The following is a 17,714-nucleotide window of genomic DNA, read 5'->3' as shown; positions in this document are numbered from 1 at the left end:
AGGAAGTGGAGGGATGGGTTAGTAAGTCTGCTGATGACACAAAGGTTGCAGGTGTTGTGGTTAGTGTGGAGGGCTGTCAGAGGTTACAGCGGGACATTGATAGGATGTAAAACTGGGCTGAGAAGTGGCAGGTGGAGTTCAACCCAGCTAAGTGTGAAGTGGTTCATTTTGGTAGGTCAAATATATGGCAGAATATAGTATTAATGGTGAGACTCTTGGCAGTGTGAAGGATCAGAGAGATTTTGGGGTCTGAGTGCATAGGATGCTCAAAGCAGCCGCACAGGTTGACTCTGTGGTTAAGAAGCTGTACAGTGGATTCATCAATCATGGAATTAAATTTAGGAACCGAGAGGTAATGTTGCAGCTATATAGGAACCCTGTCAGACCCCACTTGGAGTACTGTGCTCAGTTTTGGTTGCCTAACTATAGGAAGGATGTGGAAGCCAAAGAAAGGGTACAGAGGAGATCTACAAGGATGTTGCCTGGATTGTGGGGCATGACATGAGAATAGGTTGAGTGAACTCGACCTTTTCTCCTTGGAGCAAAGTAGGATGAGAGGTGGCCTGATAGAGGTGTATAAGATGATGAGAGGCATTGATTGTGTGGATAGTCAGAGGCTTCTTCCCAGGGCTGAAATGGTTGCCATAAGAGGACACAGGTTTAAGGTGTTGAGGAGTAAGTACAGAGGAGATGTTGGGGTAAGTTTTTTACTCAGAGAGTGGTGAGTACGTGGAATGGGCTGCCAGCAACGGTGGTGGAGGTGGATACAATAGGGTCTTTTAAGACACTCCTGGATGGCTACATGCCTACTTGCTTATGTATCTCTCATTAAGGAAAGTGATTAGGTTTAGAATTTATATCTGACTAATATACAAGATTAAGTAATAAGCTTGGGCTCTTTCATTCTGTAAGATCGAGCAGTTCGCAGGCTTATTGGACTTCTTCAGCTGGAATTGTGATCAGTGCCAAGGATCTCTGAGGACATCCAGGCCAACTGTTGTGAAGGCAGAGTTGCCAATGAGCAGAAAGGCAACAGACATGCTATCTTATCACTTTTTTTTTACTATATTTTAGACTCATTAATCTTACAAATTATTTATTATACTTTGGTAATATGCTCTGTTGCAACCTTGAAGTATTCTTTCTCCCACTTTGACCTGAATTCTTGAAAACTTGCTTATTTTTCTTCTGTCTTCCACACTAAACTCACCAAATCAGATGATCAGCTTTTTACTGTTTTTTATATTTCCAGCACGATATATTTGTGTTCATTTCTCTGTCTCCTCTGATATTTAAAATTTAATTGATTTATGTTTCTGCCAGGCAAACCTTTGCTCCTTCTCTCGGTCGACACAACCAAATCTGTTCCTTTAAAGCCTCCATCTCTCCATCTTTTTCCTTTTCTCCCCTCCTCCCTGTCTCTATAGCCTAATGCTGAATTCATTTCTGGTGCATTCCAATTCTGATGAAAAGCCATGGACCTGAATCTTTATTTTTATTTCTGTCCCCATGAATGCAACCTGAAGCGATGATTATTTCCAACTTTTTCTGGTTTTGATCAAGCTGACTAGAATACAAAGCATTTTCTGTGAGGACTGTTTGTTTGCTCTGAAGCATACTCTCCATTGCCATTTATTTATAATCATTCTTGGGCATTGGAATGGCTTTCTGATGGTAAGGAGAGATGTCAGGATTGTTGTAGAGAATGGGAAAAAGAAAGCAAATTAAATGATCTATCTGCTCCTTGACATTTATATTCCACATTGTGTCTGAAATGCCCAGCAAGCCTGAATGTAAGGGTCAGGGATCAATGGCTGACAACAAAGAGAGTGGGTTAAGAATATAACCCTCCTAAGCTCCCCTCATTCTTGTACACTCCTGTGAATTAACTCCTATCTTATTCAATCTTTCCTAAATCTCAGGTGCTCAAGGCCCGTCAACAAATTTTCTCTGTACTCTTTCAATCCTATTGATACCTTTTCCTTTTGTAGGTGACTAGAGCTGTACAGAATCCACCAGATTTGGTCTCTCTGTCTTCTTATACAACTTCAACATAACATACCAACTTCTGTATGCCGTAGGTTGATTTATGACAGCCAATGTGCCAAAAGCTCACTTTACAACCATATCTACCTGTGAGTCCACTTTCAAGGAATTATGGATCTGTATTCCCAGAATCCTCTGTCTTACCACACCCCTCAGTGTCCTTTCATTCGCTGTATAAATCCTACCCTAGTTAGTTCTCCAAAAATACGACACCTCACACCTGTCTGCATTCAATTGCATCTACCATTTTCATCCAATTTTTCCAGCTTGTCCAAAAGCTTTGATAGCCTTCTTACTGTTCTTTATACCCCCAATTTTCTTGACCAGCAGAACTTTTTCAAAGTCTTTGCTAAAGTCCATTTAGACAACACCCACTGCCTTTACTTCATAAACTTTCCTGGTAAATTCTTCAAAATACTATAAGATTGGTTAGACATGACATACCACATGACAAGTCATGTTGATTATACTTAATCAGGCCCTGTCCATCCAAATACTTATATATCCATCTCCTTCAAAAACTTTCCAATAATTTACCCACTACTGATATCAGGCTCATGAAGCCTATAATTTCTGAACTTTATCTTAGAGCCTTTCTTCAACAATGTAACAGCATTAGCTATCCTCCAGTCTTCCAGCGTCTCACCTTTGGCTAAGTGTGTTTTAAATACCTCTTCCGGGACCCCTGCAATTTCTAAACCAGATTGCCACAAGATCCTAGGGGGCACATTGTCAGGTCCTGAAACCTTATCCAGCCTAATTTTCCTCAAGACAGCAACCACTTCCTCTTCTGCAATCCATACATGGTCCATAACCTCACTACTATTTTGCCTGAGTTTTATAGATGAAAAAAATCCATTTAAAGTCTCCCTCATTTCGTTCAGGTCCATGCACAGATGGATACACTGATCTTCAAGATGGTCAGTGCTGCCCCTTACTATCCTTGTTCTCTTATTTCTTGAATATTTGTTTTGAAGCTGATGGAATTATGATTGCTAAATCCATAGTGTTCCCCTGCACACACTTCTGTAATTTTCCCTGTCTCATTTCCTTATAGGCAATCCAGTATCACACTCTCTCTAGTTGGGACCTTCATGTATTGATTGTGGAAACTAATGTGCCTGCAATGAACACTAAATCTATATTCTAAGGGTGGCAGAAACAATGTCATCAATATCTACTCCAATGGCTTCCTTACTAGCAATGCAAGGAATGCTTCACTGACAATGTATTGTATTACCACCAATGTGTCTGTTGTGAATACTATATTTATATTTTAAAGGAACGCAAAAACTATGTAACCATTTTGAAGAACATGAATCGGTCACTTTCATGGGGGCTGTAGATAGGGGAAGGAAGAAAGGAGTATTGTGGCCTGAGATAAATTCATAATTGTTTTTTTTTTCATAGATTGTGTCCTCGAGAAAGCAGACATTATTTTCCTCATGGATGGGTCAGGAAGTATTAGTAACACTGATTTTGACAGAATGAAATCATTTCTGAAACACCTGATTGACATTTTTACTATCCACCCAAGTAAAGTGCAGATTGGTCTGGCGCAGTTCAGTTCAGAGTTCCAAAAAATAGCTGACTTAAAAGATTTCTCAACAAAGGAATCCTTGCTGGCTGAACTTGACCAAGTAACTCAAATGGGAGGAGGTACCAAAATTGGATTTGCCCTGCAAAATTTGGTCTCCATGTTCACAAAGGAAGCAGGTAGTAGGAGTGCCTCTGGAGAGCCCCAAAATCTGGTTGTGCTCACTGATGGAGATTCAGAAGATGAAGTGGGTTCTCCAGCAGATCGCTTGAGACAAGATAATATAAATGTATTTGCTGTGGGTATAGGGAAAGTACAACCGAGACAACTTCTGCAAATCTCAGGGTCCAGCTCAAACATCTTTCAGGTTCAGAATTTTCAAGGCCTGGAGAAAATTAAAAAAAGGTTCGTCCGCAGTATCTGCACAGAAAGGCCATCATCAGGTGAGTGAATAGCTCTTTTTCTTCCTTTTATTTAATTGGTCAGTGTTGATTACTGTCTGTATACAGATTGTCAGGAGTATATATGTAAAATTTCTACAGTTTTGCAATATGGTGTAGACCGGTTAAGATATCATGTGACCCCCAAGCTCATTTGAAAACACACCTTGCCAGTGGTTGAACTAAATAATAACAAATTGGTATGAATAAAACCATAAAATATTTAAATTAATGTGAAAAGCTCACTTATTTCCTTTAGGAAAGGGAACTTATTGGGCTTACTCTAGTCGTGCTATCAGTTGCACCTTTTGCTTGATTCTAAGATGACTTTTGAAATATGTCAGTCTGTTATCTCCTCTGATAAGTTATAGAAAGAAAATATAGCCAAGTCTGCACCCTGAGAACGAATGCATTACTTATTAGCTTCCAGAAATGATGAATAGAAAGAGTAGTTTGAAAAGTAGAATAATCTCTGAGAATGGGACAGGAATTAAAATTGGAAATGGAATTGGTTTATTATTGTCTCATTTACTGATATACATTGAGAAAGCTTGTCATACATGCTGCTCATAAAGATTAAATCATTACTCAGTGCATTGTGGTAGAACAAGGTAAAATAATAACAAGGCAGAATCTCAAACACAAAAAATTCTCGGAATCTAGAAATCCAAAGCAACAAACACAAAATGCAGTTGCTATACCAAGCTATTATACAGCGGGTAGGATGCTTTTAAGGTGCATCAAGAAAAACTGGTAAGTGATGATGGGATGTGACAAATTTCTTTAGCCTCCTGAGGAAGTAGAAGTGTTGATCATGGTGACTGCATGATGGGACCAGGATAGGTTATTGATGATGTTCTCTTCCAGGAACTTGAAGCTCTGGACGGCAACACCACTGATGTACAGCATGTGCACTGCTTCCCTTCCTGAAGTCAATGACCAGCTCTTTGTTTTGCTGACATCGAGGGAGAGTTGGTTTTCATGACACCATGTTATTAAACTCTCTATTTCCTTCCCATACTCCAGCGCATCATTATTTGAACTACAGCCCATTACGATGGTATCATTCACAAATCTAAGGATGGAGTTGTAGCAGAATTTGTCCTGTGGAAGGACATTATGAAGTCTTGGCTCTGTGCCCTATTCTGTGATGGATGTTTCATCCAAAGAGATTCACATGACTTCAAGCTGGTCTAAAATGTCTGATAACTTAGTAGGGAGTCTGATCTCCACTGGTCTCTCAAAGCTGATTGCGAGGGACTTTCCTTTCCACATGATTAAGCAGTGAAACAAAATAACGTTGTCATTAAATTGCTTGGAAATTGAATGACTAGACTGTTCCCTTTTGACATTAGATATACATGGCACTATCAGTAGAATAAACGATGAGAACCTGATTGCACTGGAACATGTTTGTAAAATGGTTCTTTTCCTTCCAGTATGCTCCATCGATATTGCTATGGGACTAGATCTCAGTAATCATGTGGAATTTCTGGAATCACATGGCAGTCATCTGAGTGGCATCATTGAGAGAATGATGGATCTTCACAACATCAGCTGCAAGTCAGGCAATGGCATCACAACTAAGATTGGATTCCACCGATCCAGTTCGAATTTTGATTTGCAGTTTAAGCAGTTTAAGTCCAATGAAATCAGGGAAGAACTAACATCAATGCAAAATGACAACAGGGTCTTGAATGCCGATTATCTGCAATCTTTTTCGAGGCTATTTAGTCTGAAAGCAGAAGGAAATGTGAAGGTAACATTTGATAAGTCTGGGGAGACAATACCTGCAAAAAGAAATCATTGGCTACAACTGATGTTAATTCATTTCATGTGCTATAGTAAAGTTGAATAATTTATTGGGATTAAGATTTATAGGTTTAAAAAATGAATCACAAGTAAAAGATCACAGTAAGGTTGGATTTATCATCTAGTTTAAAATTAAGAAACTTGGGTCTGAGCCAAATATAAAGGAACTTACAAAGGACTGAGGATAGAGTTGGCTAAAACAGATTAACAGATTAAACAATGAATGAACAATGGCAGCTGTTCAGTGAATATGTTTCCCTGAAAAAATACGTCCAGATGAGGGTGAAAAATGAGGGGGGTGGGTGAGAGAGGACAGAATGAACAAACCAGGGCGAACCAGAGGAGTTGACGAATGTACTCAATGGAAGGAGAATACATCTTAGATGGCAAAAAATAGTAATAAACCCAAAAATAAGGTTAAATTTGGATTCTAGTAAAGGAGGAGTAAAATAAAATCATCAAGGAGAAAAATAAACAGTTTGAGCAAACTAATGAATATATAGAAGAAAGTAACATTTGGCGTGACTTTATGTACAGAAGAAAGGAGGGAGTTAAAAGTAAACATAGACATATGGCGATACTAATGGGGACTAGAGAAAAAGTAGAAGAGTTTGACCAACATATTGTTCATTCTCCAATGGTAGAAGATACTACAAACATCTCAGAAATGCTAATAAATGGAGAGGAGTTAAACTGTATCATCGCACATTTCAGAATTAATTCTTTGGTGAATTAACAGGGCCAGAGAATGATAATTTTTCTGGATTTAATGATGTTTGTTTTAAGATTGTAAAATAAGTGGCTATTGAGATAGTGCATGCTTTTGTTGGAAACTTCCAAGACTCCTTAGAATCTGAAAAACTGCTGTAGGTTTGGAAAACACTAATATGGAATTCTTAAGCAGGTAACTATTGTCTTATTAATTTGGCAAATATTAATGGAAAAATGTAAGGATGAATGAACATAGAGATGATAGTAAGAAAATCATAACCTGGTCAAATAGAATCAGCATGGCTTCATGAAGTCTTTTCTGACTAATGTATGAGTTTTTAATGGAAGGTTCAGCCAGAGTGAATAGAGGGAAACCAGTTGATTTTGTATACCTGGAGTTTCAGAAGGTGCTTGACAAGGTGCATGCAACAGATTTCTTGGCAAGAAATGGTTTCATGGTGTTGGATGTAAAATAATAGTCTGGCTAGAGGATTGGCTAACAAACAGGAGACAGTGAGTAGGGATAAGAGAGTCTATCTTATGTGGGCAAACTATAATTAGTGGAGTGCCACACAGGTTAGAGCTGTTATAATATAACAATGGTACAGAGGAAGGAAATGAATGTACTGTGGAGAAATATACAGATGACACGGAAGTGGAAAAATGGCAAGTAGTGAAGAGGATTAAAGCAATTCACAAAGAAATATTAACGGGTTAAGTTTTAAAAGTCAAAGATTGATTAAGAATTGTCAAATATGTCTTTCTGCATGAAATCTTGATTCATGAATGTGACAGTTTTTTTTTAGAGGTAATGAAGGTGATTGAAGAGGTCAGAGATGTAGATGGTCACTTGCCTACATGGACTTTAGGAAGGCTTTTGATTAGATCTCACATGGTAAGCTAGATCATATAGAAACCTAGTTTGTTGTTCAGTTATTAAGTCAAATCTGACTCTTGGTGACCCCATGGACTCCTCAACATCAAGCCTTCTTGTTGGAAAGTTCTCTCAATGATCCCCCAAGGTCATACACATTGTCTAGTAATATTATCTATCCATCGTAGTCTCTGTTATCCTCCTCTCCTTCTTTTACCTTCTGTTTTACCTAACGAGAGAGTCTTCTCCAAGGAATCCTGTCTTCTCATGATGTGGCCAAAATATTTGAGCTTTTGTCTCATAATCAAGCCTCCTAGTGAGCAGCCTGGCTGAATTTGACTTGTCAGATCTTGTCACTGTCAAACAAACTCTTAACACTTTCCTACAGCATACAAGTTCAAAGGTGTCAAATCCTTTGTATTCAGCTTTACTAACAGTCCAGCTCTCAGAGCCATACATCACAACTGGATATACCATAGACTTGACTATACAGATCTTCGCAGACAATGTTATGTCTCTGCTCTTCAGTATTTTATCTAAATTTGCCATTGCCGCCCTCCCGAGAAGTAAGCGCTGTTTAATTTTGAGGCTGCTGTTACTATCTATAGAAATCTTTGAGCTGAGGAAGAGAGAATCTGTCAATGCTTCCCTTCTTTTCTAGATACAAATGTCAACTATATCTCTGGAAAAATTCAAACAAGGTAATCTTTGAAGATGAGATCCATCGTCCAACTTTCCACACCACAATTATACTTGAACTTGAATTTCCATTGGTGTTTGAGGTGACTGCATCTTCCCTCTATATTTCAGGGTTTCCATGTATTGTGTAGTAGATCTATTCCAAACATTTATTTCAGTGATAAGGCCTTCATACAGGAAATAGTTGCAGTATTGCTAAACCCTTCATGGTACTTTGCTATAAAAAGGAGTGAATAATTGGTGAACTGCATACAGTGGTTTCCTTGAGTTGACCTACCCATTCTGATTGTACATTTTAAACCCTCTCTTTACAGGTAATTGTAATATTTACAGATGGAATAGATGATGAAATTACTAAATTAAAGAAAGTATCAGAAAAACTCCGACTTAAAGGTAACTTGCTTGGCATTTACATGCAATACTGTTTTGAAGATATTGTGAGCACTAATTTTTGGCATAGAATTATATCATTAATGAGAAGTGTTCGGGAATGTGATTTTATCTGTTAAATATTAAACGCCACATTTTCAATTTGAATCCAGAGATCATATTTTGTTTTCAAATCTCAGAATATTTTCAGATATTTAGAAGAAGGCAATTTCAATGCAGAAATGGAAACAAAATAAAATAGGAAACTTTTGCTTCTACTTGAGCTTGTAATGGCACTTTACCCAAACAGTTGAGTGGCTAGACAGAGATTATATCAGTTTCATTTTGCCTCACACTGTGCCAATTTTTCTGATGGTGAATAATTTAAAGTATAATGGAAGAGTTTCTTTTGGTCTGTACTTTTAGATATTTACACTTAGGATTTATTTAATTATTACACAAAGAGTGCCACGGTTAGAGCTAAATACCAGAGGTGAGGTGAGAGTGATAGCCCTCGACATCAAGGCAGCATTTAACTGACTATGGCATCAAGGTGCACTAGCTAAAATGGAGTCAATGGGAAATAGAGGGAAAACCCTCTGCTGGTTAGAATCATACTTGACACGAAGGAAGATGATTGTGGTGGTTGGAGGTCAATCATCTCATCCTCAGGATATCACTGCAGGAGTTCCTCAGGGAAGTGTTATAGGGCCAACCATCTTCAGCTGCCTCAGTGACTTTCCTTCTATCATATGGTCAAAAGAGGGAATGTATTAAGCCCCGTTAACCCATCAAATATAATATTTTTTGAAAAATATTTGAACTGAAAAGAGGGGCAAGAACGGGGAAAAAGAATGGAAATACAAAAAGTGGCTCTCCTACCCGACCGTGGGCTAGTGAGGCGGATACTGGGCCTCATTCAGGTGAAGTGGCGAATATCTTCGAAATCCTAAAAGAAATAATGGAGGTCAAGAAAGATATAAAGCAGCAGCTCTGTGATGTTAAGTCAGAACTCGCCAGCGTCAATCAATAAATAGCAGTGGCAGAGACTCGAATTGAGAAGGTGGAAGATCGCATTCAAAACGTGGAACAGATACCGAGTAAGACAATAAAAATATTACATCACCAAGAAGGTAAACTGCTTGACCTGTAGGAAAGATCACGGCGGAAAAATATCAGAATCTACAACATTCCCGAAGGAGCTGAGTGTTTGTAAGTGATGGAGTTTGTCAGAAAGTTACTGCGGGATGCGCTGGATCTTCCCCCGGCTATGGAGCTGGAAGTTGAAAGAGCCCACTGCACGCTCGTCCCGAAACCTACCCGGGATAGAAAGCCATGCTCAATAATAATTAAATTCCTTCGGTACAGCACCAAGGCGGAGATTCTACGAAGGGCCTGGGGTAAGAAGAGAGTGTTTTTAGAGGATAAATTAATATATTTCGACCAAGATTAACCCCCCCCCGCTGTCCTCCAGAAATGTAAAGAATACTCCGAAGTAAATTGAGTACTAAAGCAAAATAAGATTAGATTTCAAACTCCATACCCTGCTAAACTTCGAGAGTTTCATAACAATGGGATGCGGTTGTACCAGACAGTGGAAGAGGTGACTACAGACGTGAAGGCCAGAGGGTTGCTGGACAGCATGACCAAAACGATGGAAAGCCTGGCTGAGGAATTATCCCGTTCCGCTTGGGAAATAGTGCGAGAATCGAGAAGGCAGGAGACGGGAGGAGGCCGAGATAAATATATCAGGAAGAGACCGGGAGTTTCCCAAAGACAGTCCTCACCCCCTTCAGAAGAGCCATAAGGTTTGGCAAACTTTAAAAATGTTGAGAAGCTAAACGAAAGCAAAAGTACACAGTGATATACCTATCTCGAGAAATACTTATTATAATGTGGATTTTATATTACTTAGTTGTTATTCTTTATTTGCTCACTTACTCCTTTCTCCCCATCAAAATGAGAATATATGTATGTGTGCATATATGTGTATGTATGTAACATTTGTGTATGTGTATATATATGTGTGTGTGTGTGTGTGTGTGTGCGCGCACACGTATGTGTATGTATGTGTATGTTTGAGTACACAGGGAAATTTTTTCTGTGTGATGGATTTATTCACTGACTTTTATGAATACTGCAATGGGGGCCCTCAACTCACAAGTAGGAGGGGTTATCCCCCACAGCTAGACATTTCCTCTAGCTCAACGCAGGGTCTTCTACCAGAGACCTCAGCCTTGGAATCACAAGTTCGTTGCCATTTTTGTTATTATTTGCGTTTCTTGGTTCTTATTTGTTCAGGGAGTAGATCGATTAAGTTTTATTCTAATTTCAATGATACATTGACAGATAAATACAGATGGCTAAGGACAAGGTAAAATTCATTTCTTTTAATGTCAATGGGCTATTAAATCCAATCAAACATAAAACAATTTTATCCACAATGAAAAAAGAACAAGCCCATGTAGTATATTTACAGGAAACTCATTTAAGTGATAATGAGCATAAAAAACTAAGGAGAATGGGCTTCACTAATTTGTTTTTCTCCTCATATAAATCAGGACATAGGAGAGGAGTTGCTATTTTTATCTCAAGTAAGCTAAATTTTGAAAAAGTATTCGAAATGGGAGATAAAAAGGGCAGATATATTCTGGTAAGGGGGAATATAGATGACAATTCAGTTACTCTATTGAATATATATATGCACCCCCGGGAAGTGATATTGGTTTCTTTCAGAAAATTACTGATATTCTGGTAGTGGAAACAGAAGGTCTCCTGATATGTGGGGGAGACTTAAATTTACAATTACAACCAAACTTAGACTCTTCCAATAGAAACACCTATGAAACAAAATCTTTACATAAGAAAGTTAATGCACATTTTGAGGTTGTTGGTTTAATTGATATATGGAGAGACCTTTTCCCTGACAGAAGGGATTACACTCATTATTCTGCTCCCCATTCTGGATATACAAGAATAGACTATTTCATAATATTTGGAAAAGACAAAGACAAAATAAACACTTGTGGAATTTGGACAATAGATGTAAGTGACTATGCACCTATATATTTATCTGTTAATTTTGACCTACAACCAAAGAATACTATTTGGAAACTAAATTCAAGTCTACTGAATGATCCATACTTTAAGGAACAAATTAAAAAAGAAATTGGTCTCTACTTAGAATTTAATGATAATGGAGAGGTTTCACCTCTCATTTTAAAGGATACTCTGAAGGCGGTCTTAAGAGGGAAAATTATAGCGATATCTTCATATAAGAAAAAATAAGGGATAAAACATTAGAGGAATTACAAAATAGGCTGAAGGAACTAGAGAAAAGACACAAATTGAATTTGGCACAGGATACATTAGGGGAAATTAAAAGAATTAGGAATGAAATAAATAATTTGGCTACGCAAGAAATCAGGAAAAACTTAATGTTTCTGAAACAGAGACATTATGAAAGTGGATCAAAATCTATGAAAATACTGGCATGGAAACTGAAAAAAAAATAGCAGAAAATACAATTCATAGAATAAGGGACCCAAGAACGAAAATGATAAAAAAATAAGCTAAGTGAAATTCAAGAAGCTTTGTAAGTGTTTTACAAAACTTTATATTCCAAAGTTCCAGGGGGAAGCATAACCCAAATTGACACCTTCTTGAATTCTCTAGAGTTACCCACTTTAAGTGAAGAACAAAATAGAACGATGACTGCTGACGTAACTGAAGTTGAATTAAAAGTTGCAATTACTAGGCTTAAATTAAGCAAGTCACCAGGATCAGATAGGTATACAGCAGAGTGGTACAAAGAATTTAAAAATGAGTTAATTCCTGTTTTACTCCCCACACTGAACTGGGCTCTAAAAAAGGCACAAATGCCACCAGGTTGGAAGGAAGTGATAATCTCAGCTGTAGCGAAAGAAGGCAAGGATAAAATGGAATGCGGGTCATTTAGACCAATATCTGTTCTTAATGTAGATTATAGGTTATTTACCTCCATCATGGCTGAACAATTAGAGGAGTTTCTACCCATACTGATACGTAAGGATCAGACAGGTTTTATACGACAACGCCAGACACAAGACAATATACCAATATACGAAGGGCACTTCACATTATGGATCACATACAAAAAAATAAAATCGAAGCAATAGTGATAATCGTAGACACTGAAAAAGCATTTGATTTGGTTAATTGGAATTTTCTTTACAGAGTTTTACAAAGATTTGGTTTCCAACACACAATTGTTAAAACTATACAGACACTATATGACAATCCTACTGCTAGGATTAAAATCAATGGATATTTATCAAATAGTCTTACCCTAGAAAGGGGCACGAGACAGGGTTTTGCATGGTCACCACTACTCCTCGTGTTATATCTGGAACCATTAGCTGAATACATCAGGCAAAATGAAGATATCAGGGGAATTACTATTAAAGGGACAGAGCATAAATTGGCTCATTATGCAGATGTCATTTTGATCTACCTAGGGCAACCAACATACTCTTCACCTAAATTGATGCAATCCTTTGAACAATATGGTCAAGTATTAGGATACAAGATCAACATAGATAAAACCCAATTACTTTCATATTACTATAGCCCACCAAGAGAAATTGAAAGTCGATACCCCTGGGCATGGCACACAGAGTCTTTCAAATATTTGGGCATCATTATGCCAAAAGATTTGGCAAAATTATCAGAATGTAATTATCAGCCTTTATATAAAAAATTAAGGAAGATGTGGCAAGATGGAACCTGATTCCTTTTTTCAGTCTCAGTTCAAGGATTCAGACTATTAAAATGAATATACTGCCCAGACTGCTATATCTCTTTCAGACCCTACCAATAGAGATTAATCAAAATCAATTCAATGAATGGAACAAGATGCTATCAAGGTATATTTGGCAGAGTAAAAGGCCTAGAGTTCATCTCAAAACTTTGCAATTAGCAAAGGAAAAGGGTGGGATGGGGCCCGCCTTCTCTTAGAGATTATTATTTTGCAGCACAGTTGAGAGCTGTGATATGTTGGTGCAACCCACAATATGGCGCTCAATGGAAAAACATTGAGGAGTGGGTACTTCCCATCCCCATACAAGCAATTTGGCTGATAACAACCTGCAAAGGTACATAAATACTATTGATAACCCTTGGGTGAAATTGACTCTTAAAATATTGAAAACTACTATAAAAGAATATAATCTAGAGGGAGATATTGCAATTCTTAAATGGTGTGCATATGACTCTGATTTTACACCAAATAAATTGGATGCTAGTTTTAAGGACTGGACAGCTAAAGGAATGACAGTTCTTTGCAACATAATGAGAGAAGGAACACTGTTCAGTTTTGAAATGCTTAAAGTGAAACACTTACTAGAAAAACAAGATTTTTATCGGTATTTACAGATGTGACAATATGTTAATAAGATGCTTAAAAATGTGACCAAAGCAAATACATGCTTGATAGAGCTCTTTAGAAAAGCATATAATTCAGGTAATGGTAGTAGAATAATTTCAAGCATGTATAAGGGGTTGTCAAATCTTAAAACACATTCAACTTCATACATTAAAACAAAATGGGAGAAGAAAGGAGGGATAATTATATCTGAGGAAGAACGGACAACAATATGGAGATATCAATGGAAGTGTACCAGTTCACAGAAATGGAGGGCGTTTGTATGGATAAACTTGATAAGATATTTTATTACACCCTCGCAGAAATCCCATTCAGATAGTAGCCTCCCTGTTCGCTGGAGAAATTTTGAAAATCAAAATGCAAATCATTGTCATATTTTTCGGGACAGCCCTGTAATCAAAAACTATTGGAGGGGGATACACAATGCCCTACAAGACATCTTTAAATGTGAAATACCCTTGGAGTGTAAGACCATATATTTTGGATATATACCTCAAGAATGGTTGAAAAGAGATAAATATTTAATGAATATACTGTTGGTGGCTGGTAAAAAGACTCTTACTAGGAAATGGTTATCACAGGAGAGCCCAAGTTTAAATACATGAATGGAAATTACAATGGACATTTACAAAATGGAGAAGATAACAGCATCTGTTAACCATAAGGCGGAACTATTTGATTCATACTGGGAAAAATGGTTTAACTACATAATGCCTCAAAGACCTGATTTTATTCTCACAAATCAATGACTCTGCTGTTAAAAGAAGATCACTCCCTACTTGTACATAGTTCTTTCCTTCTGCTTGTTTTTTCTTTCCACTCTTTTCTATAAGTGTATACCTCAGATAAATACTTTGTGGAGATTTGTGTTATATATGATTATATGATATATAATATGTACAATGTCTGAAATACATCTTATGGAAATGTTGGTATTTAAGTATTTATATGATGGAGGTAAGTAACCTATAATCTACATTAAGAACAGATATTGGTTTAAATGAACCACATTCCATTTTATCCTTGCCTTCTTTCGGTATAGCTGAGATTACCACTTCCTTCCAACTGGGTGGCATTTGTGCCTTTTTTAGAGCCCAGTTCAATGTGGGGATTAAAACAAGAATTAACTCATTTTTAAATTCTTTGTACCACTCTGCCATATACCCATCTGATCCTGGTGACTTGCTTAATTTCAGCCTACTAATTGCAGCTTTTAATTCAACTTCAGTTATGTCAGCAGTCATCGTTCTATTTTGTTCTTCACTTAAAGTGGGTAACTCTAGAGAATTCAAGAAGGTGTCAATTTGGGTTGTGCTTCCCTTTGGAACTTTGGAATATAGAGTTTTGTAAAACACTTCAAAAGCTTCTTGAATTTCACTTAGCTTATTTTTTATCATTTTCATTCTTGGGTCCCTAATTCTATGAATTGTATTTTCTGCAATCTTTGTTTCAGTTTCCACGCCAGTATTTTCATAGACTTTGACCCACTTTCATAATGTCTCTATTTCAGAAACATTAAATTTTTCCTGATTTCTTGCGTAGCCAAACTATTAATTTCATTCCTAATTTTAAAAATTTCCCCTAATGTATCTTGTGCCAAATTCAATTTGTGTTTTTCACTAGTTCCTTCAGCCTATTTTATAATTCCTCTAATGTTTTATTCCTTATTTTTTTCTTATATGAAGATATTGCTATAATTTTCCCTCTTTCTGCCTTCAGAGTATCCCATAAAATGGGAGGTGAAACCTCTCCATTATCATTAAATTCTAAGTAGAGACCAATTTCTTTTTTAATTTGTTCCTTAAAGTACGGATCATTCAGTAGACTTGAATTTAGTTTCCAAATAATATTCTTTGGTTGTAGGTCAAAATCAACAGATAAATATATAGGTGCATAGTCACTTACATCTATTGTCCAAATTCCACAAGTGTTTATTTTGTCTTTGTCTTTTCCAAATGTTATGAAATAGTCTAATCTTGTATATCCAGAATGGGGAGCAGAATAATGAGTGTAATCCCTTCTGTCAGGGAAAAGGTCCCTCCATTTATCAATTAAACCAACATCCTGAAAAATTATATTAACTTTCTTTGTAAGGATTTTGTTTCATAGGTTTTTGTATTGGAAGAGTCTAAGTTTGGTTGTTATTGTAAATTTAAGTCTCCCCCACATATCAGGAGACCTTCTGTTTCCACTACCATAATATTAGTAATTTTCTGAAAGAGACCAATATCACTTCCCGGGGGTGCATATATATATATATATTCAATGGAGTAACTGAATTTCCATCTATATTCCCCCTTACCAGAATATATCTGCCCTTTTTTTCTCCCATTTTGAATGCTTTTTCAAAATTTAGCTTACTTGAGATAAGAATAGCAACTCTTCTCCTATGTCCTGATTTATATGAGGAGAAAAACAAATTAGTGAAGCCCATTCTCTTTAGTTTTCTATGCTCATCATCACTTAAATGAGTTTCCTGTAAATATACTACATGGGCTTGTTTTTTTCATTTTGGATAGAATTCTATTATACTTGATGGGATTTAATAGCCCATTGACGTTAAAAGAAATGAATTTTACTTTGTCCTTAGCCATCTGTATTTTCTGTCAATGTATCATTGAAATTAGCAGAATAAAACTTAATCGATCTACTCCCTGAACAAATAAGAACCAAGAAACGCAAATAATAACGAAAATAGCAACAAATGTGTGATTCCAAGGCTGAGGTCTCTGGTCTCTGGTCCCTGCGTTGAGCTCGAGGAAATGTCTAGCTGCGGGGTATAACCCCTCCTACTTGTGAGTTGAGGGCCCCCATCACAGTATTCATAAAAGTCAGTGAATAAATCCATCACACAGAAAAGATTTCCCTGTGTACTCCTCCTATATATATATATTTTGGTGGTGAAAAAGGAGTAAGTGAGCGAATAAAGAATAACAACTAAGTAATATAAAATCCACATTATAATAAGTATTTCTCGAGATAGGTATATCACTGTCTACTTTTGCTTCCATTTAGCTTCTCAGCATTTTTAAAGTTTGCCAAACCTTATGGCTTTTCTGGAGGGGGTGAAGGCTGTCTTTGGAAAACTCCCAGTCTTTTCCTGATATACTTCTCTCCACCTCCTCCCGTCTCCTGCCTTCTCGATTCTCACACTATTTCCCAAGTGGAGCGGGATAATTCTTCTGCCAGGCTTTCCCTCGGTTTGATCATGCTGACGGGCAACCCTCTCCCTTCATGTCTGTTGTCGCCTCTTCCACTGTCTGATACAGTTGGATCCCATCTTCATAAAACACTCGAAGTTTAGCAGGGTATGGAGTTTGAAATCTAATCCTTTCTTGCTTTACTATTCGTTTTACTTCAGAGTATACTTTATGTTTCTGCAGGACTGCGGGGGGGGGGTAATCTTGGTCGAAATATATTAATTCAATGTCTAAAAGCACCCTCTTCTTACCCCAGGCCCTTCGTAGAATCTCCACCTTGGTACTGTATTGAAGGAATTTAATTATCATTGAGCGTGGCTTATCTGTTCTATCTCGGGTAGGCTTCGGGACGCGCACACACTGCGCTCTCTTAATTTCCAGCTCCATAGTTGAGGGAAGCTCCAGCGCATCCCGCAGCAACTCTCTGACAAACTGTCATAGACAAGCCCTCCGCTCATTCGGGAACATTGTATATTCTGATATTTTTCCACTATGACCTTCCCTCCAGATTAAGCAGTTTATCTTCTTGTTGATTTAATATTTTTATCATCTTACTCAGTATCTGTTCTATGTTTTGAACGCGATCTTCCACCTTCTCAATTCG

General features: G+C 37.3%; 1 protein-coding gene across 1 annotated transcript in view; it reads left to right on the top strand.

Moving 5' to 3' along the window:
- The window catches only part of LOC140713932 (collagen alpha-6(VI) chain-like), a 133,571-nt gene that overhangs the window by 39,011 nt on the left and 76,846 nt on the right, over window positions 1–17,714 (top strand). Inside the window, exons 9-11 of the mRNA XM_073024629.1 lie at window positions 3,457–4,026; window positions 5,463–5,782; window positions 8,434–8,512. Of these exons, the coding sequence (XP_072880730.1) occupies window positions 3,457–4,026; window positions 5,463–5,782; window positions 8,434–8,512 (969 nt within the window). The remainder of the gene's footprint in view (window positions 1–3,456; window positions 4,027–5,462; window positions 5,783–8,433; window positions 8,513–17,714) is intronic.

This window comes from Hemitrygon akajei, chromosome 20 (assembly GCF_048418815.1).
Source record: "Hemitrygon akajei chromosome 20, sHemAka1.3, whole genome shotgun sequence".
NCBI classification, from domain to species: domain Eukaryota; kingdom Metazoa; phylum Chordata; class Chondrichthyes; order Myliobatiformes; family Dasyatidae; genus Hemitrygon; species Hemitrygon akajei.
The sequence above is the reverse complement of the archived record's forward strand: the minus strand, read 5'-3'. Positions and strand labels throughout refer to the sequence as shown.